The 23,189-nt window shown below is 43.2% G+C and overlaps 2 protein-coding genes across 2 annotated transcripts; one reads left to right on the plus strand and one right to left on the minus strand.

The window, feature by feature from the left end:
* Positions 1 to 7,282: 7,282 nt before the first annotated feature.
* LOC126367620 (uncharacterized) lies at positions 7,283 to 11,021 on the minus strand. Its single transcript, XM_050011236.1, has 3 exons — positions 10,934 to 11,021; positions 8,399 to 10,743; positions 7,283 to 8,185 (listed from the first exon to the last, which is right to left on the minus strand). The coding sequence occupies exons 1-3, from the start codon at positions 11,019 to 11,021 to the stop codon at positions 7,283 to 7,285; spliced, it is 3,336 nt and encodes a 1,111-aa protein (XP_049867193.1).
* A 1,069-nt stretch (positions 11,022 to 12,090) lies between these two features.
* Positions 12,091 to 13,463, plus strand: LOC126367622 (uncharacterized). The gene is made up of 2 exons (XM_050011237.1): positions 12,091 to 12,357; positions 13,269 to 13,463. The coding sequence occupies exons 1-2, from the start codon at positions 12,091 to 12,093 to the stop codon at positions 13,461 to 13,463; spliced, it is 462 nt and encodes a 153-aa protein (XP_049867194.1).
* The last annotated feature ends 9,726 nt before the right edge of the window (positions 13,464 to 23,189 follow it).

Below are 23,189 nucleotides of genomic sequence, written 5' to 3' on the forward strand. Positions count from 1 at the left end.
AAATTCGAAAATTAGTTTGGTCCCGTGTTGGGATTTGACCTGCGACCTCATAAGTGAGAGTCAAGCGTTCTTCTAACTGGGCTACCACGGCTCTAGACATGCCTAATAATATGCTAGCTAAATGGATTTATTGGAGATGTCCTTAGAAAAAGTTTAGTACGATTTAGTATGAACGGGCGTGCGTGTATGAAACGATTTATGAATGTGGAGGAAGCAGGAAAAGTGTGTCATCGTCGTAGCAAATTAGTTTATATATTATAGTTAGCATAGTTTCTGCTGACCCCGGTGGGAAATAGGCGTGAGTTTATGTACCGGATTACCTGGGGTTGGTGATATACGCGTTGTTGGGCGGGCGTCGGCGCGTGGTAGGGCGCTCGTGGGGGCGGCGGGTAGCGCGGCATCAGGGCGGCGCGAGCTTCGTACTCGTTCCAGAAGGGCGCGCGCCGCTTCCAAGGGTCCGACTCGCGCGACCACGGCCGCTCCGACGAGTAGCGCCGCGTGTCGCCGCCGTGGAACGTCAGGTTCTCATTCCAGTGCCGCCGGTATTCCTACAAACCCATACTAAAGTAACGCTAACTATTATAGGTTTCTGGTTTACATAATACCGGGTGTTAGTGACATCGGGGGATGATTCAGCCCATGATTCCGAGTTGATATCAAGTGAAATTTTCCGTCGCAAAAGTAAGGATTTGAAATTAATAAAAAAAATACACTAAAATTTTCATGAATTTTCCGACAGGAAATTACACTTGTTACCTAGTATGTATGTACTTGCCTGGCCTATGCTCAGCAGTGGGCGTCGTACGGCTGATGATGATGATGTACTTGTACAGGGTGTAAGTAACATCGTAACGAACACTGAGAGGAATGATTTAGCTCATTATTCTGAGTTAATATCAAGTGGAATTTTCCATCGCAAAAGTATACAATTGAAAATATATAAAAAAAAACAACTAAAAAAGTCATGAATTTTGCGACAGAAAATTTCGCTTGATATTAACTCAATCATGGTTGGAATTATCCGTCTAAGTATTCGTTACCATGTCACTAACACCCTGTAATACGATGCAACTATCAGACACATGATGCTATCAGGGAGTTATCTAGCAGATAGTGTTACTGCTATAATTAAAACACATAATAACGGGTTCGGAGACTCCCGGAGTCTCATATCCCCATTTAAACGCGGTAAGAACCCGTTATTATGTGTTTTAATTATGATAATAATCGCGTAAACTTAAAACAGTGTTACTGCTATCAGGCACTTAACTCGCGCTTATACACTTGTGTGAGTTTGCGTACCAGGGAAGTATGTAGTTGAAACACGATATTACGTTTTTTTTATACCTAAGACAAGTAGGCAGGCAGGCCACCTGGGATGGTAAGTGGTCACCCGGTGGTTTGCCTAATCCAAACACAAATTCAAACTCGAATGTGGAATTCATTGGTATAGACCCGGGATTCAAACCCGTAACACTACGATGTAAGACACGCGTTCTCCGAACAAGGCTATCACGGATTCCCGAACAGCTATCAGGGTTTGAAGTATTCTTCAATTTAGGGATATGGAATTGTTCTTCAAAGAGCCTAGAACAAGAGGGTTGTTGTTGTTGCGTATGGCAGACAAATATCCTGCTTGGATCAAATATCCAGCTTAAGCTCCCTTAACCAAGTCTCTGCTGCATCCGTCACACAATGCAGCTCGGCTATACCACCTAGCGAAAAATCTGGACACGACTGAACCGGTGTAGGACCGACTATGGAAAGTCAAACCATCACCTATGTAAATGGGGCTTAAAGGAGTCACCATACTGTGAATGTGGTCACCCGGACAAGAGGGTTAAAAAGGCCACATCTAAGAAAGCAATATTGCAATTTGACATTTGCGCATATAAAAGTAAGTGCGCAATGCAATCAAATGTCAAAAAGCAATATTGCTTTCTTAGATGAATTGCTTCGATGTGGCCATTTTCACCCCCAGAAGCGAGATTTCGGTGTTGTTGTGTACCTGCTCCATATAAGGCGAGCGCTTGGGTCGTTGCGGGTCCCGGCGCGGAGTCTCGCGGCGCTGGTGGTAGCGCGAGTACGACACCTTGGAGTGCGCGCGGCGACGCGGCGCCGCCGCCTGCGAGCGAGCCAGCTGCCGCACGCGCTTGTCTATGTGCTGGCTCACCACCTGCTCACAATGGGTTAGATACATAAACAATACTCTCAATAATTACTCAAATTACCCAAAACGGCCTCTGTGGTCCAGAGCTTGAGCGTTAGGCTCACAATCCGGAGGTCCCGGGTTCTATTCCCGGTGGAGACATATCACAAAAAACACTGTGTGATCCCTAGTTTGGTTAGAACATTACAGGCTGATCACCTGATTGTCTAAAAGTAACATGATCCATGCTTCGGAAGGCACGTTAAGCCGTTGGTCCCAGTTACTAATATAAGTGAGTAATCGTTATTTGAGTCATGTCAGGGGCCTTTGGCGGCTCAATAATAACCCTGACACCAGAGTTGATGAAGTTGGTAATTCACCTCACAACCCACACGATACAAGAAGAATAATTACTCAAGAATACATTTTTACACTAATCATAGCATTCATTCGGGTGTTGGATTTTATTGGACCTACCTACTTAGGTTTATACGTTTTAATTCTTGTGAAACTTTAAGTTACGGAAAATGGAATCGAAGCGTCCTTTACAGTTTAGCATTACTTACAAATTATTGCACCAAACCAAGGAAACAGTTACAATAAAGCTAACCTATAGGCCCACATCTGCGGTAGGTACTTAGAAGTATCTAGTTAACGTCTACTTACAGTCTCGTAGTCATCCGAGTCACTGGCGTCATCCTGCTCGTGCTCCGAAGACGTATCGTTCTTCTTCCGTCGTCGTCGCGGCCTGGTTGTGAACAGCCGCACCATTTTGCTGAACAGACCTTTCTTCTCCTTTTTCTGTAACATCATCTGAAGTCAGTGTTGTTTATTAATTGGAAACAGGTCGTGAAGTTTTAAGTACAAGAACTGTTTTAAGACAGTAGTTAAACAAAAACTTTACAAAAAAGGTTATTATAAAGTTAGTGATTATTTAGAAGATATGAATGCATGGGATTAACTGTCTGAGAACTGATATTAGGCAGCTAAATTACTCAATTGTATACCAATATTTTATGTTTTATGTTTATTTTTATTTTTTTAAAGAACGTCTAGGGCCCTGTGCCGAGGTTTTTCTTGCAGCTTCTTTTCCCCGGCTATACAGGTTGTGAGAAGCTGCAGTAGTTTTAGGCGGATGAGACGTTCGTTATGTAAAATTGACGATTCAAAGTGTAACTATGTTACCTACTGAATAAAGATATTTTTGAATTTGAATTTGAATTTGTTTATTGCAAACTGTTCATACCTCTGCTTTGTCGTTGTCGACGACGGTGGCGTCGCTGTCCACGTCGCTGGTGACGGGCGTGTCGGTGTCCTCGTCGCTGGGCGAGGAGGCGCGCGGCTCATCCGCGTACTGCGCGGCGACAGCGCGCTCGCTGCCCGTGGACTGCAGCTCGCGGTCCGTCAGCAGGCTGAACACGCGTCGATCCACGCGCTGCTGCTGCGGCTGTTGGCCCTCACCGCTCGCTGTCGCCATCGTCGTCGTCGTGGTCGGCGTATTGCTTACCAGCTCCGTCTGAAAACTCTCCCCCCGTGACTCTTCTCGCCCCCCGAACCCCTTGTCTTCCAACCTTGGTGCTGGCTTCCGCTCGTCGCTCGGCCGCCTCACCTCCGAGTGCACCTCCGCGATCTTAGGTCGCCGCGGCTCCTCGGGCCGCCTGTTCGAAATTTTAAACTCGAATTTTTTTCTCGAATCGTCCGATTTCAGATCGGCGTAGTCGCTCGTCGACGATTCCTTCGCCGGGTAGGTCATGTTAATCGCTATCGATTTGTATATTTCTTTGATGAGCTTCTCGGTCTCTTTGCTCCGCTGCTCGCGCACGAGCGAGTCGGTGTTGGTCGCAGTGTGCGCGGCGGGCACTCGCGCCGCCCCGCTCATGTTACGGAAGCAGCAGGCACATTGGCGGCCCGTGGTCTGGATGAACAGCGGGTAGTTCTGCATGCACTTCATGTGCGGGAAGGGCACGGTGGCGAGCGCGGCGGGCGGCGTGAGCTGGCTGGGCTGGCCCGTCATCTGCCCCGAGCACGACGCGCCGTACTGCCCGATGTTGAACGGACTGTACGAGTAGCTGTTCATGAAGCTCGAGCACGCTCCCATGTGGCTCTGTGACTGGCCCTTTTGGACGACCGCGTCTTTCATCGGTTTATCCTCTACCGAATTTTTCACTTGAGAGTTAGTTTTGACTTCTATGAGTACAGCATGCAGGATGCTTTTTATTTGGTTGAGCGTGATCTCGGTCTTGTCCTCCTCCGGCGGCGGCGGCTCGAGCTGCACGCTGCGGCTGGTGGCGGTCTGGCACTCCGTGTCGTTGACGCTTATCGTGAGGCATTCCGCATTCTTGAGCAGGATCGGTGGTGGCGGCGGCGGGGGAGGAGGCGCCTCACGGATTCTTGGTCCTTTGGACTTAGAGTAAAAAGGTTTCACATAAATTTCTCCACAGTTGACGCTACAAGATTGTGTAGTTTCCCCACTCACTTGCCTGTCGAGTTTTCTCTTTTGCATCGCTCTTATGACGTGTTCCCTCTTATGAACGGACTTAATTGGCATTTTTCTCCTGTACGTTGTCAGCTTATTACTAGGGCGATGCGGCGCAGTCGTCGTAGTGTAGTTGACGACATACGGCTGGTACCGCGGTTGAGAACGAAATTTCTCGGGGAAACTGTCGCAATCCAATAAACATTTATTTCTCCTGCTCTCAAACGAGTTCTCCTGATTCTTTCCTTTAGGCGGTCCTTCCTTCACAGGTATCACATCGTAAAGGCTAGAGTCGTAGAATATGCTGTGGTCCCGGTGGATGGACGTCGGGTAGGTGACGATGTTGTCCACGTGGTGCGGGCGCGCGGTGTCCAGGTTGTGGAAGTGTCCGTGGCAGCAGGAGCAGATGTCGGAGTCGAGAGGCGCGGGCGCGGCCAGCGCGGTCGGTGCCGGCTCATCGCGGCACACAGGCGATGAGAACCGGCTCGATGGCGAGCCCGTCAGCTCCACGCGTTCTGGTCGGTACTGCCGTCGCACCACGTCCTCCAGGTACGACCGGCTCATCTCATCCTCTTCGGACCATCGTTTATAATCCACGTTCCGCTCTTCGTCGATCGTGTTGAAAGGAGTGCGATTGAAAGTCTGCGCGTAGTAAACCATTTGCGCTTTAGCCTTAGATTTCCTCTTATTCATCTTCTTCAACTTGTGTAGGAATTCGACGCTTTTTTTGTTGTCTGCGTAGCCATTCGCGGGCTGCGGCTTGGGGCGGGAGCCGCAGTCGAGGTGTGCGGAGTGGCTGGGGCGCGGCGGGGCGAGGCTCGATGCGCTAAGATGGGGCGGCGGCGGCTGGTCTTCCGAGCTGCAAAAATTTTAAATACGAATCGTGCTAGTTAAATTTTCTTTCTATTTCTAATGTGATGCCTGTCATTATTTTTCGTGAAAGAGGATATTTTTTCGAACATATTAGGTATATTTACATTATGCTACGCGAGCTTGCGTTGCTGCTGGCGGCGCTCCGCCCCACCTTGATCGTGAACGGCTCCACTAAAGCGGTGTTCACGAACGCGCCCGTCTTCTCCTGCTTCTCGTCTAGCTCTTTCTCCAATTCGATGATCTTATTTTGAAGGTCCGTCACGTCTATTGGAATGCACGATATTATTTTGACTTCAGTTTGGGATGGTGAATTTCCTGGAATAATGAAGTAGGTTTACAAGCGCTGTATTTTAAGCGAAACTAGTTTATAGAGAAAAGCAATAAAGTGTGCTTACCGAGGTTAAAAGCGATTCTCCGCAGGAAGTTCTCGATGCCTTTAAAACGCGGCATAAACCCCCCACCAGAGTTGCTCATTGCGCCTCGCAGCTGCTCACTGATCTCATCATCACAAATCGCGGGACATCACACAGCAAACAACCATGAAGGTTCTAAAATGTGGTGAAATAGTTGCCATTAGGTATACCGAGCTGGTAAGATGATGCGCACAGACACTGTATAACGACGAAAGCATTTACGTATTACGAAGTGAACGCAGTTCCATGGGAATCAATGCAAAGTACGAAAATCTGAACCCTGGTCAAGTTGACACGCAGTATCTTAGATTAGGTCCATCATATGTCCATGATCAGGTATAAAGCTTGTGGTGCATTACAAACCTTCCGCGAACATTTGTCGGCGAACAATCGCCTACCTGCGCAGTAGTTTTAACAAACTATTGCAAACAAATAATTTCATTTTGTTAACCCGAACCGCCTTATGCTAAACTACACAAACTAGTATAAAAATAACCGTCTACTTCCACATTTGGTTTCACGTTTCTGACATTATTTGATACATACTTTTTTCTTTTCCGATCTCACAGCAGTAAAACTGCCAGTTGCCAGAGGAAATCGTTCTATTAATTCCTCATTTCAAGCCCTGAAACGTCTTTGTTTCTCTAAAAAAGATCGTAATAACCTTCAGTAACGCAATATATCTTTATAAGGCTTCTGCCTCGAATACCGCGGGCAGCGGGGCAGCGGCGGCGGCGCGGGAGCGACAGAATCTTATGCTGCTTATTATGTGTAAAATCAAATGGGTCTATCCTCGAAAACAGCGGCGCGGGAGCGGGCGACGATTGGTGCATTCCTGTCAAGCGGTAACCGCCTGTGCGTCTATATTGCAGTGTTATGCAATTTACTTTTGTACCTCTAACGTTTTGGATTAATGTCAGATTGTAACTCGCCTTTGATAGCTTCAAGAATATAGTAATCAAAAGTTTACACTCATTCCAAGTTCTCACTATAATAGGGATTGACTTTGGCTATAAAAGCACGTATCTTAACGACACAACACCACGCCGCTGAAGTGCCGCGCGATCTGCCGCGGCGCTGGTTTCGAGAGCGGCTCTGGGTTGCCCGCTCCGCTCCTGTGCGTCGCCGCCCCGTTACCCGCGGGATTTGAGGCAGAGGCCTTAGTCTGTGATAGCTTGGTGATAGCCTCTTCTCAGCGAATCGATTGCGTAACAAAAGGAATGAATACAACGTGTATTTTTTTTTATAAATATTTTTATAGACAATGTTTAAAATTATTACAAAAACATTTCAAAAAATTTTTCATTTTCACTGTTTCAATTAGACGGGCACAGACACTTGACATTACGCTCACAAGGACGCACACAAACACTAGAAGAACATCCGCGGCCGCATCTTGATGTTGGGCTCGCCGTAGCTGGAGGGGTCATTCCCCAGCAGCGTCTTCACGATCAGGTTCCGCGGCGAGAACGGATTCCTCTTGTAGAATAATCTTTTAACCATTGCCTTCCTCATCTTTGTATCTCCTGCTGCAAGCTTTTTACTGGTTTTGTAGCCAAAAGCCATTGGATCTTGTTCAATGTCCGTACGTACTCTCTCTTGGAATTTTTTCCAACCCGAAAACAATGATGGTTTCACCATCTCCCTTGGCGCTGTTTGGGCGGTTTGAGTAGAACCAGACATCCGCGAAACTTCTTTATTTTTACCTGGGCCGGCCGGCGGCGGCGTCTTGATCCCCAGTTTACGGAAGAACGATATTTTCCTCTCGCTCTGTGTACCCGTACTTTTTACTTCAATCTCTTTCAGACACAGAGGTACTTGAGGATCGGAGCCATAGTTAGGGTTGTACTGGTTGGGATACGGCGGAGGAAAGCTGCGCGAGTGTGGGAAGTGGGCAGGGGAGTGCTCGTGAATCGTCTCATTATGTACTCTGTGGGGTGCATAAGATTTGGAATGGTGAGGATGAGGCATCGGCGGTGCGTAGTACGGGCCTCGGTGCTCACAGCCGGGCGGCGGCGGCACGTAGCCGCCATACGGGTCTAAATGTGGCGGATATGGGGAACCCGGTGGCGGGTATGGGGGCCCTGGCGGCTGGTGGTAGTACTCCTGGCCATACATGCAGTAGTCAGTGATTTCTTGCGCGTACGGTGACGCGTTCTTAGGCCTTATGTCCACTTCAAGGGAGCTTTCGGTCTCACTCAATTCCGATTCCTTCTTTTTCTTTTTGATTAATCCAATTGATCTAAGCACTTTGGCGAATTTGCTTTGCTTTCTCTGAAAAAGGAAACAGTTTGTTATTAATAGAGAGGAGGCTGTCCATTTACTCACTTTGTATTCACATAATAAAAGTAATATTTAATATTTTCTTGCGGTGGGAAACCGATAGTCATTATTATTATTCTCTACATTAATACGCACTGCAAAATAGCATATTCAAATTGTATTTTGTTATTCGAATTAATACTTAATAGTAAAATCAAATGTTACCTTTTCCACAGTAAAGTCAGTAGTACTGAGTTCCGTATCAGACTGCGTTGTACCTTCTAAGCTCAACTTTTCTAATATAGTGTCAGAATGAGTGGCGTTGGTGTAGGAAGTGTCGGAGGCCATCCTCGAGCCGATAGCCTCGCAGCTCTTGGAGTAACATTTCAGCGTTGGAGTGCCGACCTTCGCGTCGTGTCTCGACAGGCGGGAGTTGCCGCCCACACTTCGCGATGTCAGATCTTTCGCAGCATCTCTAGCTAACAAATTATCACGGCTCTTTTTTCTTCGGATGGAATTAGGGTTCTGTGCGACGAATTTATAAATTTCTTTAATCAGTTCCTCAGTTTCATTATTGTTATCTGTGATGTCTTGTAGAGATTCTTTTTTGTTTTTGGAGCACTCCTGACATACGATATCTTTGGTGCTGGTGTTGGCACAAGTCTGACACGTGAAGCTCTGACTGGGTATAACGTAACCATTTTGCATGCAGCTCATCGGGCACACGGGGAGTATGGGCGGGTAGCAGCAGGGGTTGGTGAACTGCGGCACATATCCGGGCGGCACGCTGCAGTGCGCCACCGTGTACTTGTTAAAGGGGTTGTTAGCCGGCGCCGGCGCAGGCGCCGCCTCCGCCGCGGTTGCGCCCTCTACGTGTGGTGCGCTCGTCTGATTCGACATTTGTTTTATTGTCTCCGCCTGGTTAACCGTTTGCGACGACGGTGAAGAATCTTTTTTAATTTCTTGCAAGAAACTTTGAAGTATATCCTTTATTTCACAGAGAGCTTTGTCCGTTTTATCTGACAAATCAGTATCATGTGATTTGTTCAAAGTATTTTCATGGGTGGATACGTTCACTTCGTGTGTTGTAAAAGTAGGATACTGAAAGCTGCTTGTGGTACCGGCGTGGATCTGAGCGGACGTTTGCACTTTTGCTGGTTTTAATAACTTTACGTGTTCTTTACGATTTCTGGTTACTACAACTTCAGAAGTTGCATCGCTTTCGAAACTGTCGAAATACTCTTGTTGTCGTTTATGTTTAGCTTGCCCATGCAACTTCTGTGTATGTCTCGCCGCTATATAATCCTCGTAATCTGCGTATTGTTGCGCTTTTAAATTCAGGCGTGGTCTAAGCGTTCGTGGGGAAGGTGGTACTTCTTTATAATATTCGTAACCGGTGCCGCTTTCTTCAGCGAATTTTCTTCTGGACTTAGGACTCGATTTTTCTTTCACCGGGACTACGTCGTAGAGTGTCGAGTCATTATAAACATCAACATGGCGTCGACGGGTCCGAGGTCGTACTCGCTTCGAGCTGTAGAGGCGCGTATCACATATGCTCCTTATGTCGCTAATATCGTGGTGATGTCGGTAGCGAGGCGCCCGGTATGGCGCGCGGCACGGCACCTGGCCCTCCTCCTGGTAACAGCATGAGCACAGCTCCGAGCCTTCTTGAATGTTTTCTCGAAGGGAGTACTCCTGGTCGCGGCAAACTGGAGTAGAGAATTGACTAATCTCGGACTGCCTGCCAAACATTCTCATCGGTTTATACTGTTTTCTAATTATATCTGCTATAAAGTCTTGGTCTAATGTTTCACGCTCAATTTTGTTCTTCCTGTTTTTATCAGGTTTTTCACCATAGTATCTAATAGGGCTTTCCGTTTTGTTTCTTTTAGTTTCTCTTTGTTTTTTATTATATCTTGCCTCTTCTATTAGCGCAGTTTCCACATATTCCCGATGCTTGGCATGCTTCTTGTCGCGGCGGTATTCCGAGCAGCCCGAGTCGAAGTTGGGCACGGTGCGCCCCTGCGCCAGCGAGTGGTAGCTGCTCGACGAGCATGCGGATGCCAGGTTCTCAAGCACCGACTGTGTCCTATGTTTTTGCAAAATTGGGTCGCATTCATACGGTGTCCGTATTCTGTTGTCCGATTTGCTTTTCTTCTTCTTTACTTTGGAAACGTGTGCTGTGTAGCTGTCAGAGTTCATATTATTCGGTAATGTCATATGTCGTCTGTCTTCAGTGCTATGATAAACGGGACAGGGGGCATAATCGCTTTCGTCAGATCTTCTGTAGTGGGTTTCGGATGGTCTGTATAATACTTTAGTAGCGCTGGTATTTTTTTCCTCTGTGGTTCTGTGTGAGTGCTCGCGCGAGGGTCTTAGCTCATGTTTGGTTTCTATTGGCAACAAGTTTTCGGTTCCCTTTCTAAAGGTGTTCTCCAGACATACCAAGTCCTGGCAATGTCTGCTGACCTCGCTCAGCTGGTGTTCGATCCCCACTATTTTATGCTTAAGATCTGTGACGTTGACGGCTATGCTTGAGTTTATTTTAATATCTTGTTGAGACGAGCTTCCTGCAAAAATACAATTTATGGGAAGAAATAGAGTTGTCTGGTCGAGATGTGCCTCCGGATAGCCGAGTGAAGGTAAGGTATAAACTATCGGACGCGTCTGATAGCGCTCGCAACTATGACGTCGTCAGACGTGTCCAGTACCTTACGCATCCGATAGTTTGTTCGCACCTTAATACTCTTGTACACTCACCGAGAGCTCGCCGGAAGAAGTCGCGAATGACGCGGTATCTTCGCTTGGCACGTGGCGAGATCCGGCGGCGGGGGGTGCGCAGTGTCATCTGCACTCACCCTCGCCCACCCTGAAACATTACTTGCATTAAACAATTAGTGTAAAATTCACAAAATTTCTCGATTACTTAAAATATACAAAGATTTCTCTTTGATCAGCTTTCTTCATTTTACTAAAATCGGGAAGCAGATTTGGAAAATGCATCCAGTGTTGCCGTGTAGTGGTATACTACGGGTTAGTGAAGAAATATGCTATGGGTATAGTGATAAATGATGGCGTTCAGCGAAACTGATGATTCATGTCAAGTTGATACACAATTTCACCGTTTCATTTAAAAGTAAGCTCCCGGTGTGCCACAGACACAATGTACCGAAATAAACTGCCAGGCTAGGTGGATGTGAAAAGCCTTTAAATTAATGTTTTTTCGAGAGATTCACCTGTGAGTCCACGCAATTGTTTAACAGGATAGCAACAGTTCTCCATCACACAATAAAATTTCCATATTTGCTTTTGTAGCCGTCTGAAAACTCCCCAAATAATTGCGCTTATAATTAAATAAATTTTATTTTATTTGTATAAGTAAAATTACGTTTGACTTTTGAATTTCATTTATAAAGTGTCAGTAAATCATAAATTCCTTTGGTTTGTGACGAACAAAACGTGCCAGTGCTTTATGCAGAATAGAAGCCACCGGAGAAGGTAGACCGCATTTTCAGCTTTTCTTCTCTCGAGTGAGTGTGAGCTACTTAACCAACTCTTGTGTCAGGGTTATTATTGAGCCACCACAGGATTTAGTTCCTTTGGAAAAGCCATGAGAACTTGTTACAAATCGCAAGAATTACTTTTATATATTTTTCAAATGTCGAACGCCACAAGTGGCTTCCATTATGTCATCGGTGTGTCATCTCATCCATCATCATATCGTCATAAAACCGCCATCATATACTGCGTTTTTTTCTAAATTATACAAAATTTTTTGACACACCGGTTGTGGTGAACCAAAAATTTTAGTCTTTTAAACTACCGCACCATAACATACCTATCTGTGTGTAATTAATTGTAAGTTAGCAAGAGAAGAAAGTTGCTTGTATCATACACAGATAGGTATGCTGTCGAAAATGGTGGTGATGCAGTGTCGGGGCCGCGGGCTCGGCATGGGGCTGGCGCCGCCGCTGTCGCCGCCGCGGCCCGCGCCCGAGCCGCTCATGGTGGTCGTACGGCCCAGCCACCTTCTACCACCAACGCAGTACGACATACCTATCTCCAAGAAGTTCAACATGGGCTACTGTCTAAAAACATACTGGGAAACCATACCCCTGTTTCTTGTAACGTGTACCAGTTTAGGCATCCTGTTCTTCTCCATAATATGGGCGTGCAAAAATAAGGTCAGCTTTCATAACTCATATTTTCCAACCTCCTAGAATTCCCGTTCAGATGACTATTTTTCCCATCAGTCTCAGAGTTTTGCTATTGTTCTCGTTTATCTTCCCATATAGTAGTATAGACTAATTTATTCGTAGAGTATAGGTATGAGTGTGTGTTTAGGGAGTTAGGTCGCGAGCCCGCAAGGGTGGTTTTTGAGGACTTTTCAATCCAATGAGGCGTCTTGTAGGTGGACGTGGTGTTTTCGTCACACAGTTGTGACAACATCTCGCGCACGATGAACCTGCGGCACCCCACAATACACAAGCTTCGGATCATCAACCAGCGCTACGAGCCCTGGCCCGAGATGCAGGACGTGCTCGACAAGATGCGTGTCGCGGAACAACGCGCTTTCTTGAAGGCCACCAAGTGCAGCTACGAGCAGCGCGAGGGTCATCCTCCTCCGGAGTAACCCCCGTCTCCCTCTGACATCCGCGCGACAGTTTGAACCAATGGGAACCAATCCCCGCGCTTTCCGTGCTAATGTTTGAGTCTTTTGTAGTGTTTTTGGTGTTACGTAATGTATTTGAAAGTAAATGTTTGTCTTTAAACCCGTTTCTACATTTCAGTGTTTATTGGGTGAAAATGATTAAATCTTCTTATAAACATTTTTCATTGTTTCATTTCGTTTCATTGGACAGATTCAAACTTTTACGACAATGAATACTCGTTGTCTTTCTACTCTAGAAGACGCAACATTGGATTGAGAAGATGAGACTCGTAGCGTTTATTACCTCTACTTGAGAATGTGTATTTGACGCGGTATATCATGTAATAGGAATGCCAGCGGTTGTTCAGATCGTACGATTGACTGTGCGCTATTGTAGTTGCGATCTTGTGCGGAAGCTGTTCAATCCAATGATGCGTCTTTTAGGTGGATGTGGTATTCGAGTCGCGGAGCAGAGAGAACATCTCGCGGACCATGGATCTGCGGAACCCCTCCATCCACAAGCTTCGGATCATCAACCAGCGCTACGACCCGTGGCCAGAGATGCAAGACGCTCTTGAGAAGATAAAGGCTGCAGAGAAACGTCTGGCTATGCGCCTGAAGCCGTGCCTCAGCAAATGAATCATTCTACTTAGCATGTACGCTCTCCGTACAATTTTCCATTCATAATGCCGTGTATAATTGTCCTTGATAGATGTCGTATTTGCTACTTGTTTCGCGGTGCGTGTAGTAGTTTATTTTTGGAAAAGTAAAGTCTTACTTTTGTAAAAAGTAATTTTCTCTTTCATAACAGCACCTGTTGTTGTTGGCAGAAAACTTTTAGCTGGGTAGATACTTAGTTAAGAAATCTTAGTTTGACTGAATGACGGCCCATGTAAATTCCTTTATTGATAAATAAGTACAATAATATTGAAGTAGGCATAAGTAATGAGCAGTTATTTTCGTTTTTTGCCCCGTAGTACTACTGTTAGTACCTTAAGACTACGGTGCTTGGTAGTACTAGTACTACGGAAAGAAAATTCTACCCGTGGTACTACTGACATTTAGTAAAACGTTTTACATACGGATCGAATTGAGAACTTAGTCGGCTAATGAACTAGGCACATCCTCGCTCAAAATCGATTACAAAGAGAATCCCCGTTTACATAAGAGAGGGATTTGGTTATAATAGCGATCATCCGATCACGCGTCCTAGGCGCAGCGTGGAGGCAGCAGACGAAATACGGCACAGAATATCTTTTGGAAAAATCCCATTATGGGAGCTCACTGCAATCACCCGCTTCGGAGCTAGAGCTGGCTAAATAGCTATTACTAGCTCACTAAAAGTATTTTTACGTTACTTTATAACTTGTCTCTTGGAGGTATATCACTCACAAGTGAGTTTTCTGGGCAACGACAGTAACGCGACGCATTACTACACTGCAACACTATATTTCGGTTTAAAGGTGCAGATTTTCCTGAAGAATATACCAGAATCTCCCTTATCCGAATAAGCGAACCCTTCGGCCAAGTAGTTAATGACATTTGCGGCAAATCTACAACAAGTCGCCATTCCCCTGCCCTTATCCCACTCTAGGTGTGGTCGGCACAACATGTATGTATACCTCTTCCATTAATTTCTATCAGCGTCATCTCGGCACTCACACCTTTCATAGACATTTTTTATACAATCCATCCACACTTTCTTAGGTCGTCCCCTACCCCTATATTCATCCACATTCATACTTATCACTTTCCTCATCATATTCCCTTCATCCTCCTCATTACATTGTCACGTTCTTATCACGCGAATCAAATAGGTTGTACTTACTAGGGTAAATAAAACGGTATATAGAAATAAAACCAAGTTTATTGGCATTAAATCCCTAGCAAGTACATAGATCGGATCTCTGGGTCGCAGGTAATTTGATACTGGCTGAGCACCCTTGGTGCAGTAGGAAAACTACCACTTCCCTGTAACTCTTCCCACGACGACACGGGGTACACCGGCGCGCGCAGCAGGGCAGCAGAAACGGTGGGGTAAGTACAGGACCGAAAGTGGATCCAGCGGGTTGTAGAACCCGAAAGGTGAAGCGGTAGAGGTAAGTACAGGACCGGTAGTGGGTCCTGCGGTTGTAGAACTCGAAGGGTGAAACGGTGCAGGTAAGTACAGGACCGGTAGTGGGTCCTGCGGTTGCTGAACTCGAAGGGTGAACCCTGGAACCCGGAATTAGTCATTTCAAGAATTGTCCGAATTCCCAGTCTGACTGCCACATGCCGATTCCTTAGCTTGATTGAAGATGGGAAGTGGATAGCAAGCAAGCTTAGCAATCTAAGATGTGGCTGTCAGCAAATTACACACAATAAAAGTGAATTTAGCAAAATAAATTTAGAAAAAGAACAAAGAACAAGATAAATTTATGGTAGGTAGTTGTTTTAAAAAACTATCTAAAAAAATAGTAAAATTGAATATTTTAAGCTGAATAATTTTAATAGCAACGATATTAAACGTATTTTGTACATTAATATTGTTCCATTTAAGAATTATTTAAACAAGGAAAGTACTTAGGTACAAAGATAACTTTAAGTTGGTTAAGTAGAATTAATTTAGAAAAATTGACAATTTAAATGTTGTTTTGAACATAAAAGATTGCTAATTATGATATAAAATAAGCACTAAAGCGTGAAAATACATTTACACGATGATTATGAAAAATGACAGTCATGCAATGAACAAAGAAAGCATGTACTAGTCTACGTTGATATTTAAACTAATAAAAATAGTAATTGCTACACTTACCCAATTAATGGGGATAACACAACACTATAAATTATTATATCGTAGACAAAATTAGTAAAAAAACGTATTTAAAAAATATACGAGTAATCGAGGTGTTCTCGCTACAAAGGCAGAAGGATTGTGTCGAACATCCGACCGGAAGAGTAACGGCTCGGCTGTGGAATGTAGGTACGGCTACCTACGCAATGTGATAATTATTATTATTAAAGTCGTACAATATTAACGGAATTATTTTGTAAATAGATATGTTTTGTTAAATTAATTAGTATATGTTTATTTATGTAATAATATTTTAGTTTTAAGCAGTAGTTTTTAAGTGTTTTCAATGATAACTTTTTGATAGTTCCTAACAGAAAAACAAGAGCAATTACACTCAGTAGTAAAACGCGGCAGGCGTTACATACCCCCCTTTTTTGGGTAGGATTTTCGCTAAGAAAATCCACTGACTAAAATGTAAGCTAGTCTGTCCTTCTTACTATTGACTATTCTAAAAATTACGTGGTACACATTCATTTCAACCCTTCCATTCACCCCCCTACTTTCTTTCATCCCTTTCACACACAAACAGTTATCTTATTTAGTTTTAAGTGACTGCGTCCTTTCCAAAAAGAGTACTAGACTTTTAACCGCAGCTTAGTACTCACACGTAATCAATAGGAGATTTAAGGTAACCGTTTTTTTTTTCTTTTTATAGTATAATTTTCTTATCTTCGGGGTAGGGCCGAAGATAAAATAAATAGAATGTCCTAGGGGTAGGGCCTGGAGATTCAATATTTTTTTTTTGTAAAAAAAAAATTAGAAATACTATATATAAGTAAATATATTTAAGACGGTAGGTAGTTTTAGTAAGTAAGACATTGTTTTAGGCTAGTTTTGGATTTTTTAGTATAGTTTAGTAAGTGTAGTTTTAGTTTTTTTTTTTTTTAAGGTAGTATGTAAGGTATTTTTAGAGAATATTAGAAGATATTAGAAGACGCATGCCATGCTCAAGATTTAAGTTTTTGGCAGGCCTAAGGCGTTTGATGGTATTACACATCAATCTCTTGACTGACTCTTACAGTCTGCTCGAGAATTAGTAAGCAGCTGGGGGATTCTATGTTTTTCTCTCACTTCCATCCCAGCAAGGAAGTTTTGTAAATATAGAAAGTTTTATTTTAGTTAGGTAAAAGTTTAGATATAATTATTTAGAATAGTTTGTAAGTTTAATATCCTTGACATGCCATGTACCTCTTCATAAAGGAGTTCATCTTTCTGAAGTGATAAATATTTGATTGGACGAGACATCTCTATTACTTTATGTTTTAATTGTAATTAGTTTAATTGAATAGTTATTTTTTGAGTAAGTGTTGCAAGTACCTGAAGTCTTAATAACTAAAACACAACAAACGGCAGAAGGAAAATAACAAGAAAACAAATGCTACTATCAAAAGTACACAACAATTAAAACACAGGGATAGACAGAGGTTGGCAGTGCAAAATCAAAGATTTCCTTCTGTGCGATGTGGTAGGTTCGATTTTGAGTTTTTAATTGTATGCAATCACCTTGAAAGAGAAATAGTAAGGTATTCCCACAAAGCAACCACAGCACACAAAAGTTGCAGTTACAATTCACTTAGAGCTAGACAAAATAATCAGACCAACACCAAAGATGACCAAAAATGCTAAAACCAGCAAAAAGGATACTCAGCTCAGTATTTCCTTAGTTGGGCGCCATTGTCACGTTCTTATCACGCGAATCAAATAGGTTGTACTTACTAGGGTAAATAAAACGGTATATAGAAATAAAACCAAGTTTATTGGCATTAAATCCCTAGCAAGTACATAGATCGGATCTCTGGGTCGCAGGTAATTTGATACTGGCTGAGCACCCTTGGTGCAGTAGGAAAACTACCACTTCCCTGTAACTCTTCCCACGACGACACGGGGTACACCGGCGCGCGCAGCAGGGCAGCAGAAACGGTGGGGTAAGTACAGGACCGAAAGTGGATCCAGCGGGTTGTAGAACCCGAAAGGTGAAGCGGTAGAGGTAAGTACAGGACCGGTAGTGGGTCCTGCGGTTGTAGAACTCGAAGGGTGAAACGGTGCAGGTAAGTACAGGACCGGTAGTGGGTCCTGCGGTTGCTGAACTCGAAGGGTGAACCCTGGAACCCGGAATTAGTCATTTCAAGAATTGTCCGAATTCCCAGTCTGACTGCCACATGCCGATTCCTTAGCTTGATTGAAGATGGGAAGTGGATAGCAAGCAAGCTTAGCAATCTAAGATGTGGCTGTCAGCAAATTACACACAATAAAAGTGAATTTAGCAAAATAAATTTAGAAAAAGAACAAAGAACAAGATAAATTTATGGTAGGTAGTTGTTTTAAAAAACTATCTAAAAAAATAGTAAAATTGAATATTTTAAGCTGAATAATTTTAATAGCAACGATATTAAACGTATTTTGTACATTAATATTGTTCCATTTAAGAATTATTTAAACAAGGAAAGTACTTAGGTACAAAGATAACTTTAAGTTGGTTAAGTAGAATTAATTTAGAAAAATTGACAATTTAAATGTTGTTTTGAACATAAAAGATTGCTAATTATGATATAAAATAAGCACTAAAGCGTGAAAATACATTTACACGATGATTATGAAAAATGACAGTCATGCAATGAACAAAGAAAGCATGTACTAGTCTACGTTGATATTTAAACTAATAAAAATAGTAATTGCTACACTTACCCAATTAATGGGGATAACACAACACTATAAATTATTATATCGTAGACAAAATTAGTAAAAAAACGTATTTAAAAAATATACGAGTAATCGAGGTGTTCTCGCTACAAAGGCAGAAGGATTGTGTCGAACATCCGACCGGAAGAGTAACGGCTCGGCTGTGGAATGTAGGTACGGCTACCTACGCAATGTGATAATTATTAAAGTCGTACAATATTAACGGAATTATTTTGTAAATAGATATGTTTTGTTAAATTAATTAGTATATGTTTATTTATGTAATAATATTTTAGTTTTAAGCAGTAGTTTTTAAGTGTTTTCAATGATAACTTTTTGATAGTTCCTAACAGAAAAACAAGAGCAATTACACTCAGTAGTAAAACGCGGCAGGCGTTACAACATTCCCATACCATCCTATCCTCCTGTTGCTCCTTATTTTTTCAGTGACCGGCGCTTCTTTCGGACTTCCTCTTATATATTAATTCCTAATTTTGTCCATTCTGGTCATACCACTCATCCTGTACGGTTTGCAACCGCACATGTCCCGCGTCAGCTATTTTACCTTTTACGCAATTGTATAATTAGTTCTCCACCAACCCGCAGTGGAGCAGCATGGTGGAGTATGCTCCATACCCCCTCCGGTTGATTGAGGGGAGGCCTGTGCCCAGCAGTGGGGCGTATATAGGCAGTTTATGTATAATTAGTTCACGACTCATCAAGGTAGTGTGTACCCGTATTTGTATAATTAACTTTAACAAGAAAGTGATCAATAAAACGGACATTTTACGCTATCAAGATTGTTCTCATTTTGGCTCCACATCAGTTTATCAAGATTTATTTATTTATTTAAGATTATCATCTTATCATCAAAAGATCATACACGTCTAGCAAGAGACTGTACACATTCGCGTTTCTACCACATGTACTCTTCTTTCATCCGTCTCATGACCGTCTTGTAAATCTTCCCTTGGGGCATTCGCGGGTCACACGTTGTCCCTGAGACCTGTCGCCATTTCATCCATCCCGCATTTTTCCTGTTCCTCACGTCCCTGCTAATGTCGCCGTCGTTTTGAATCAATCCGAGATACCTGAAATCGGTGCAGACTGGGGATACACCATTTAAGGCTATTTAGGAAAAAAGAACGTTACGTTATGTTATCTGGGCTCAGGTTTCTCTAAGGTGGTCAGTGTACCACATAATGATGCGTGGGACTTTATTTCTTAACTACTTACTTAAATATTTCTTTGGAGAGAACGTACGTAGGGCCATTATCACATGAGCTCCGGTGTGTGTAGTGACCACCTATACTCAAAGCAGGAAAAGACACTTTTACTTAACATTCTGATTTGATCGATATCACGTTTTGTATCCCAATCACTTGTATCTAGTCTCAGTGAGTGGCTGGTCATCTCTAGCGCCTAGATTGGCAGATTCAATCGGCTGCAGTGGTGGGCAAACATTGACCCCGGAGGGCGGGGGTGGGCCACGTGGTGCGGGAAGGGGCGAGCCGCAGCCCTGGCCCGGTGCACTTTAGACACTTTATACCGTACCGATGGGGGTTAGTCGCTAGATCAAACAGTTTTCAGGTTTCATTACAGCCTCTTGGCCCAATATGTAGTACCTAATTCGCTAAGGTTTGTGACCGATAAACCTAACATAACATACCATCACGCCTGTATCCCTGAGGGGGTAGGCAGAGGTGTATAGTATACACCCACCCCTCGTCGTAAATACATAGAACAAGGTCGGTTGTCGTAAAAAAGCTGTAGATCACAGTGTTTTTTTTTTGTGACATGTCCCTGATATGTTCCCGGGATTCGAACCTGGGACGTCCGGATCGTCAGCCCAATGTTCAACCACTGGACCAGATGGTTCGAGGGTTAATTCAGAACATTATCCTGACTTGATATCAAGTGGAAATTCTTGTGGGAAAATTCATGAAGATATAATGTTTTTTAAAATTATTTATTTCCCATATTGATATTTAAGCTGTAAGTACCAAAAAAAAAAAAACAAATTATAGATTAAAAATCATCAATGTACAACAACATTGCACGTAGGTAGGGACTACGCACGTAGTTTATCGACTGTCCGGTTATGCGATTGCGGCGCAGCAAATACACTTAAAACATTTTCGACGAGAAAATACGTTACCATATAGTGACATCGTAACAAATACTGAGGGGGATGATTTCGCTCCTGTTTCTGAGTTAATGTCATGTGGATTTTTCCGTCGCAAAGTTCATGTCTTTTTTGAGTTTTCTTTAATTTTTTATAATTCTATATTTTTTCGATGGAAAATTCCACTTGATAATTACTCAGATTCATGAGCTAAATCATCCTCCTCAGTATTCGTTACGATGTCACTTACACCCCGTACAAGTACGTACGGTCACGAGCATTAATATGTATACACTTTGGTACCATGTCACATTAACTTTTTTGACAAATTGAACTCTAAGTCTCACTAAATGTCAAATATGTTAGTGCGACAGAGTCCTAAAGTGGGTACATTATATTGCTCATGACTGTACAGGTTTGCCCATACATATACGTATGGGTGTTAGTGACATCGTAACGAATACTAAGGGAGATGATTCATATCATGATTCTGAGTTGATATCAAGTGGCATTTTCTGTTGGAAAATTTATGAAAATTTTACTGTCTTTTTTAATTATTTTCAGCTCCATACTTCATCATCAGCCCATTAACGTCCCCACTGCTGGGGCACGGGCCTTCCCTATGGATGGATAGGGAAATCGGGCCTTAAACCATCACGCGGGCCCAGTGCGGATTGATGGTTATTAACGACTGCTAATGCAGCCGGGACCAACGGCTTAACGTGCCATCCGAAGCACGGAGGAGCTCGAGATGAAAACTTTTTTTTTGTGGTCACCCATCCTATGACCGGCCTTTGCGAAAGTTGCTTAACTTCAACAATCGCAGACCGAGCGCGTTTACCGCTGCGCCACCGAGCTCCTCCATACTTACTTGGTATCAATTCAGAATCATGGTCTGAATTATCCCTTCAAAAATTTCGTTACGATATCACTAACACATGCACTTCGGGGAGTGTCCCCGCGATCTACACGAGCTCATTCCACCATCCCTCTTTTATCTTCGGACTTCCAGACGTACGGCCGGGTTCCATCCCTATTTGGTGGATATCCCAACTACTTATTCACAAAAGTACAAAACTATTTATGCACAAAGGGCTACGCATCGTCCTTCATTATGCGCACTGTTAGGGAGTGGAATTCTTTACCGTCTTCTGTATTTCCGAATGCATATAAGCCGGGTGCTTTCAAAGCCAGAGTGAACAGGCACCTTCTGGGCGAGCTCGCTCCATCTTAGGCCTCATCAATGCCTTCGAGCAAGTGTGGGGCCAAGAGAAACCCATTAAAGGTAAAAAAAAACACCTGTATGTCATAAACTCTATATACTTCTACAATGTTTAATCTAGCTGCTGGTTTTCCCAAAAGTAAATAAATAAATATTCGACCTACCTGCGTATTTTACTCGTCTGAACTTAAATAGTCTTTTTATTTTCTTTCCAAGTTCAGAGCAGTGTAAATATTTGTTCCAGCGTCAAACGTGATGCTCGGCAGGCGTGAACAAGTCTCGCGACATGTCTCAAGTGACATCTTGAAATCCTTCCCCTAGGTATCGTACGATATACCTAGGACCAAGAATTTTCTTCCATTCCTATACCTGTTTGTCTGTCTAGGAATGAAATAAACCACATTATCTGATACCTACCTACTTATTGGCATACATAGTTTGTTTGCAAGATTTTTCGCTTGATTACGCTCTATTTGAGGTCTGACTTTTGAAGTGTGTTATGGTTTTCTTTATTTAGAAGGGCCTTCAGCAATCACTCAATGTTGAACAACAGATCGCTAAGTAGCAGAATACAAAAGGGATAAAATTAGGCTCAATTTTTCATTTCTTCTTCTATCGTGTGAGTTGTGCGGTAAATTACCAACCCCATTAGCCTTAGTGTCAGGGTTACTGTTGAACCGCCAAAGGCTCATGCAAAGGCCCTGACATGGCTCATGTTTTTAATTTTATGTTACTATGGTCCTGTATGGAATGGCTAGCTTCTCAAAAGGAGCACCGGTTGATGGCCCCCGATATCGAACTTGCGCTTTTCACTATCACAGAAGGCTCGACCATTATAGACGGCGATAGACTCACCACCACGTTGGTCTGACAGAAAACTCAGGTAAAGTGGGTATTCTCTGACTAATCCAATTGTGAATATAGTCGTGACCTTATGCAGGTATTCATTTGAAATACAAAGTACCTAGTTAGTTTTTGCCGTTACCGCACACTCTGATTTTATGTGAGCAATACTCGAAGTACTATTGGAGTTGTTAAGAAGAATGACAGAAATTCGTGAAAAATATTATGTACCTACTTACATAGAACTATTTGGAAAGTTTTATTTCCAATTTATAATAATGAGTGAATCAGAATGGAGACGCTTGTATGTAGTTCTATGGAAAAGAATAAGAAAAAAAAATTACCAAATTTGTCCTAGTGACGTCAGTTCTATAGACCAAATGGGAACTACTCTACTATTGGTAGAGTAAACATCAGAGAGAGATTGGTAGAGTAGTCATTTGTTTTGTTGGAATAAAGCAGTATTAGCTTATCATTGTTATTCCGCCTCCGTGGTCCAGTTGTTGAGGGCTCACGGTCCGAAGGTCCTGGGTTTCGAATCCCGGTAGGGAAATATAACAAAAATATCTTTGTGATCCCTAGTTTGGTTAGGACAATACAGGCTGATCACATGATTGTCCGAAAGTAAGACGATCCGTGCTTCGGAATGTCGTTAGGAAC

This window comes from Pectinophora gossypiella, chromosome 6 (genome assembly GCF_024362695.1).
Source record: "Pectinophora gossypiella chromosome 6, ilPecGoss1.1, whole genome shotgun sequence".
Taxonomy (NCBI): Eukaryota; Metazoa; Arthropoda; class Insecta; order Lepidoptera; family Gelechiidae; genus Pectinophora; species Pectinophora gossypiella.

Excerpts from the sequence above, each read along its gene's own strand:
- LOC126367620 (XM_050011236.1), bottom strand. The coding sequence starts at position 11,021 with ATGACACTGCGCACCCCCCGCCGCCGGATCTCGCCACGTGCCAAGCGA. Across the intron at positions 10,744-10,933 it reads CTTCTTCCGGCGAGCTCTCG|GAAGCTCGTCTCAACAAGAT; the intron begins GTGAGTGTACAA and ends GTATTTTTGCAG. Across the intron at positions 8,186-8,398 it reads CTGACTTTACTGTGGAAAAG|AGAAAGCAAAGCAAATTCGC; the intron begins GTAACATTTGAT and ends TTCCTTTTTCAG.
- LOC126367622 (XM_050011237.1), top strand. The coding sequence starts at position 12,091 with ATGGTGGTGATGCAGTGTCGGGGCCGCGGGCTCGGCATGGGGCTGGCG. Across the intron at positions 12,358-13,268 it reads TATGGGCGTGCAAAAATAAG|GTGGATGTGGTATTCGAGTC; the intron begins GTCAGCTTTCAT and ends TGCGTCTTTTAG.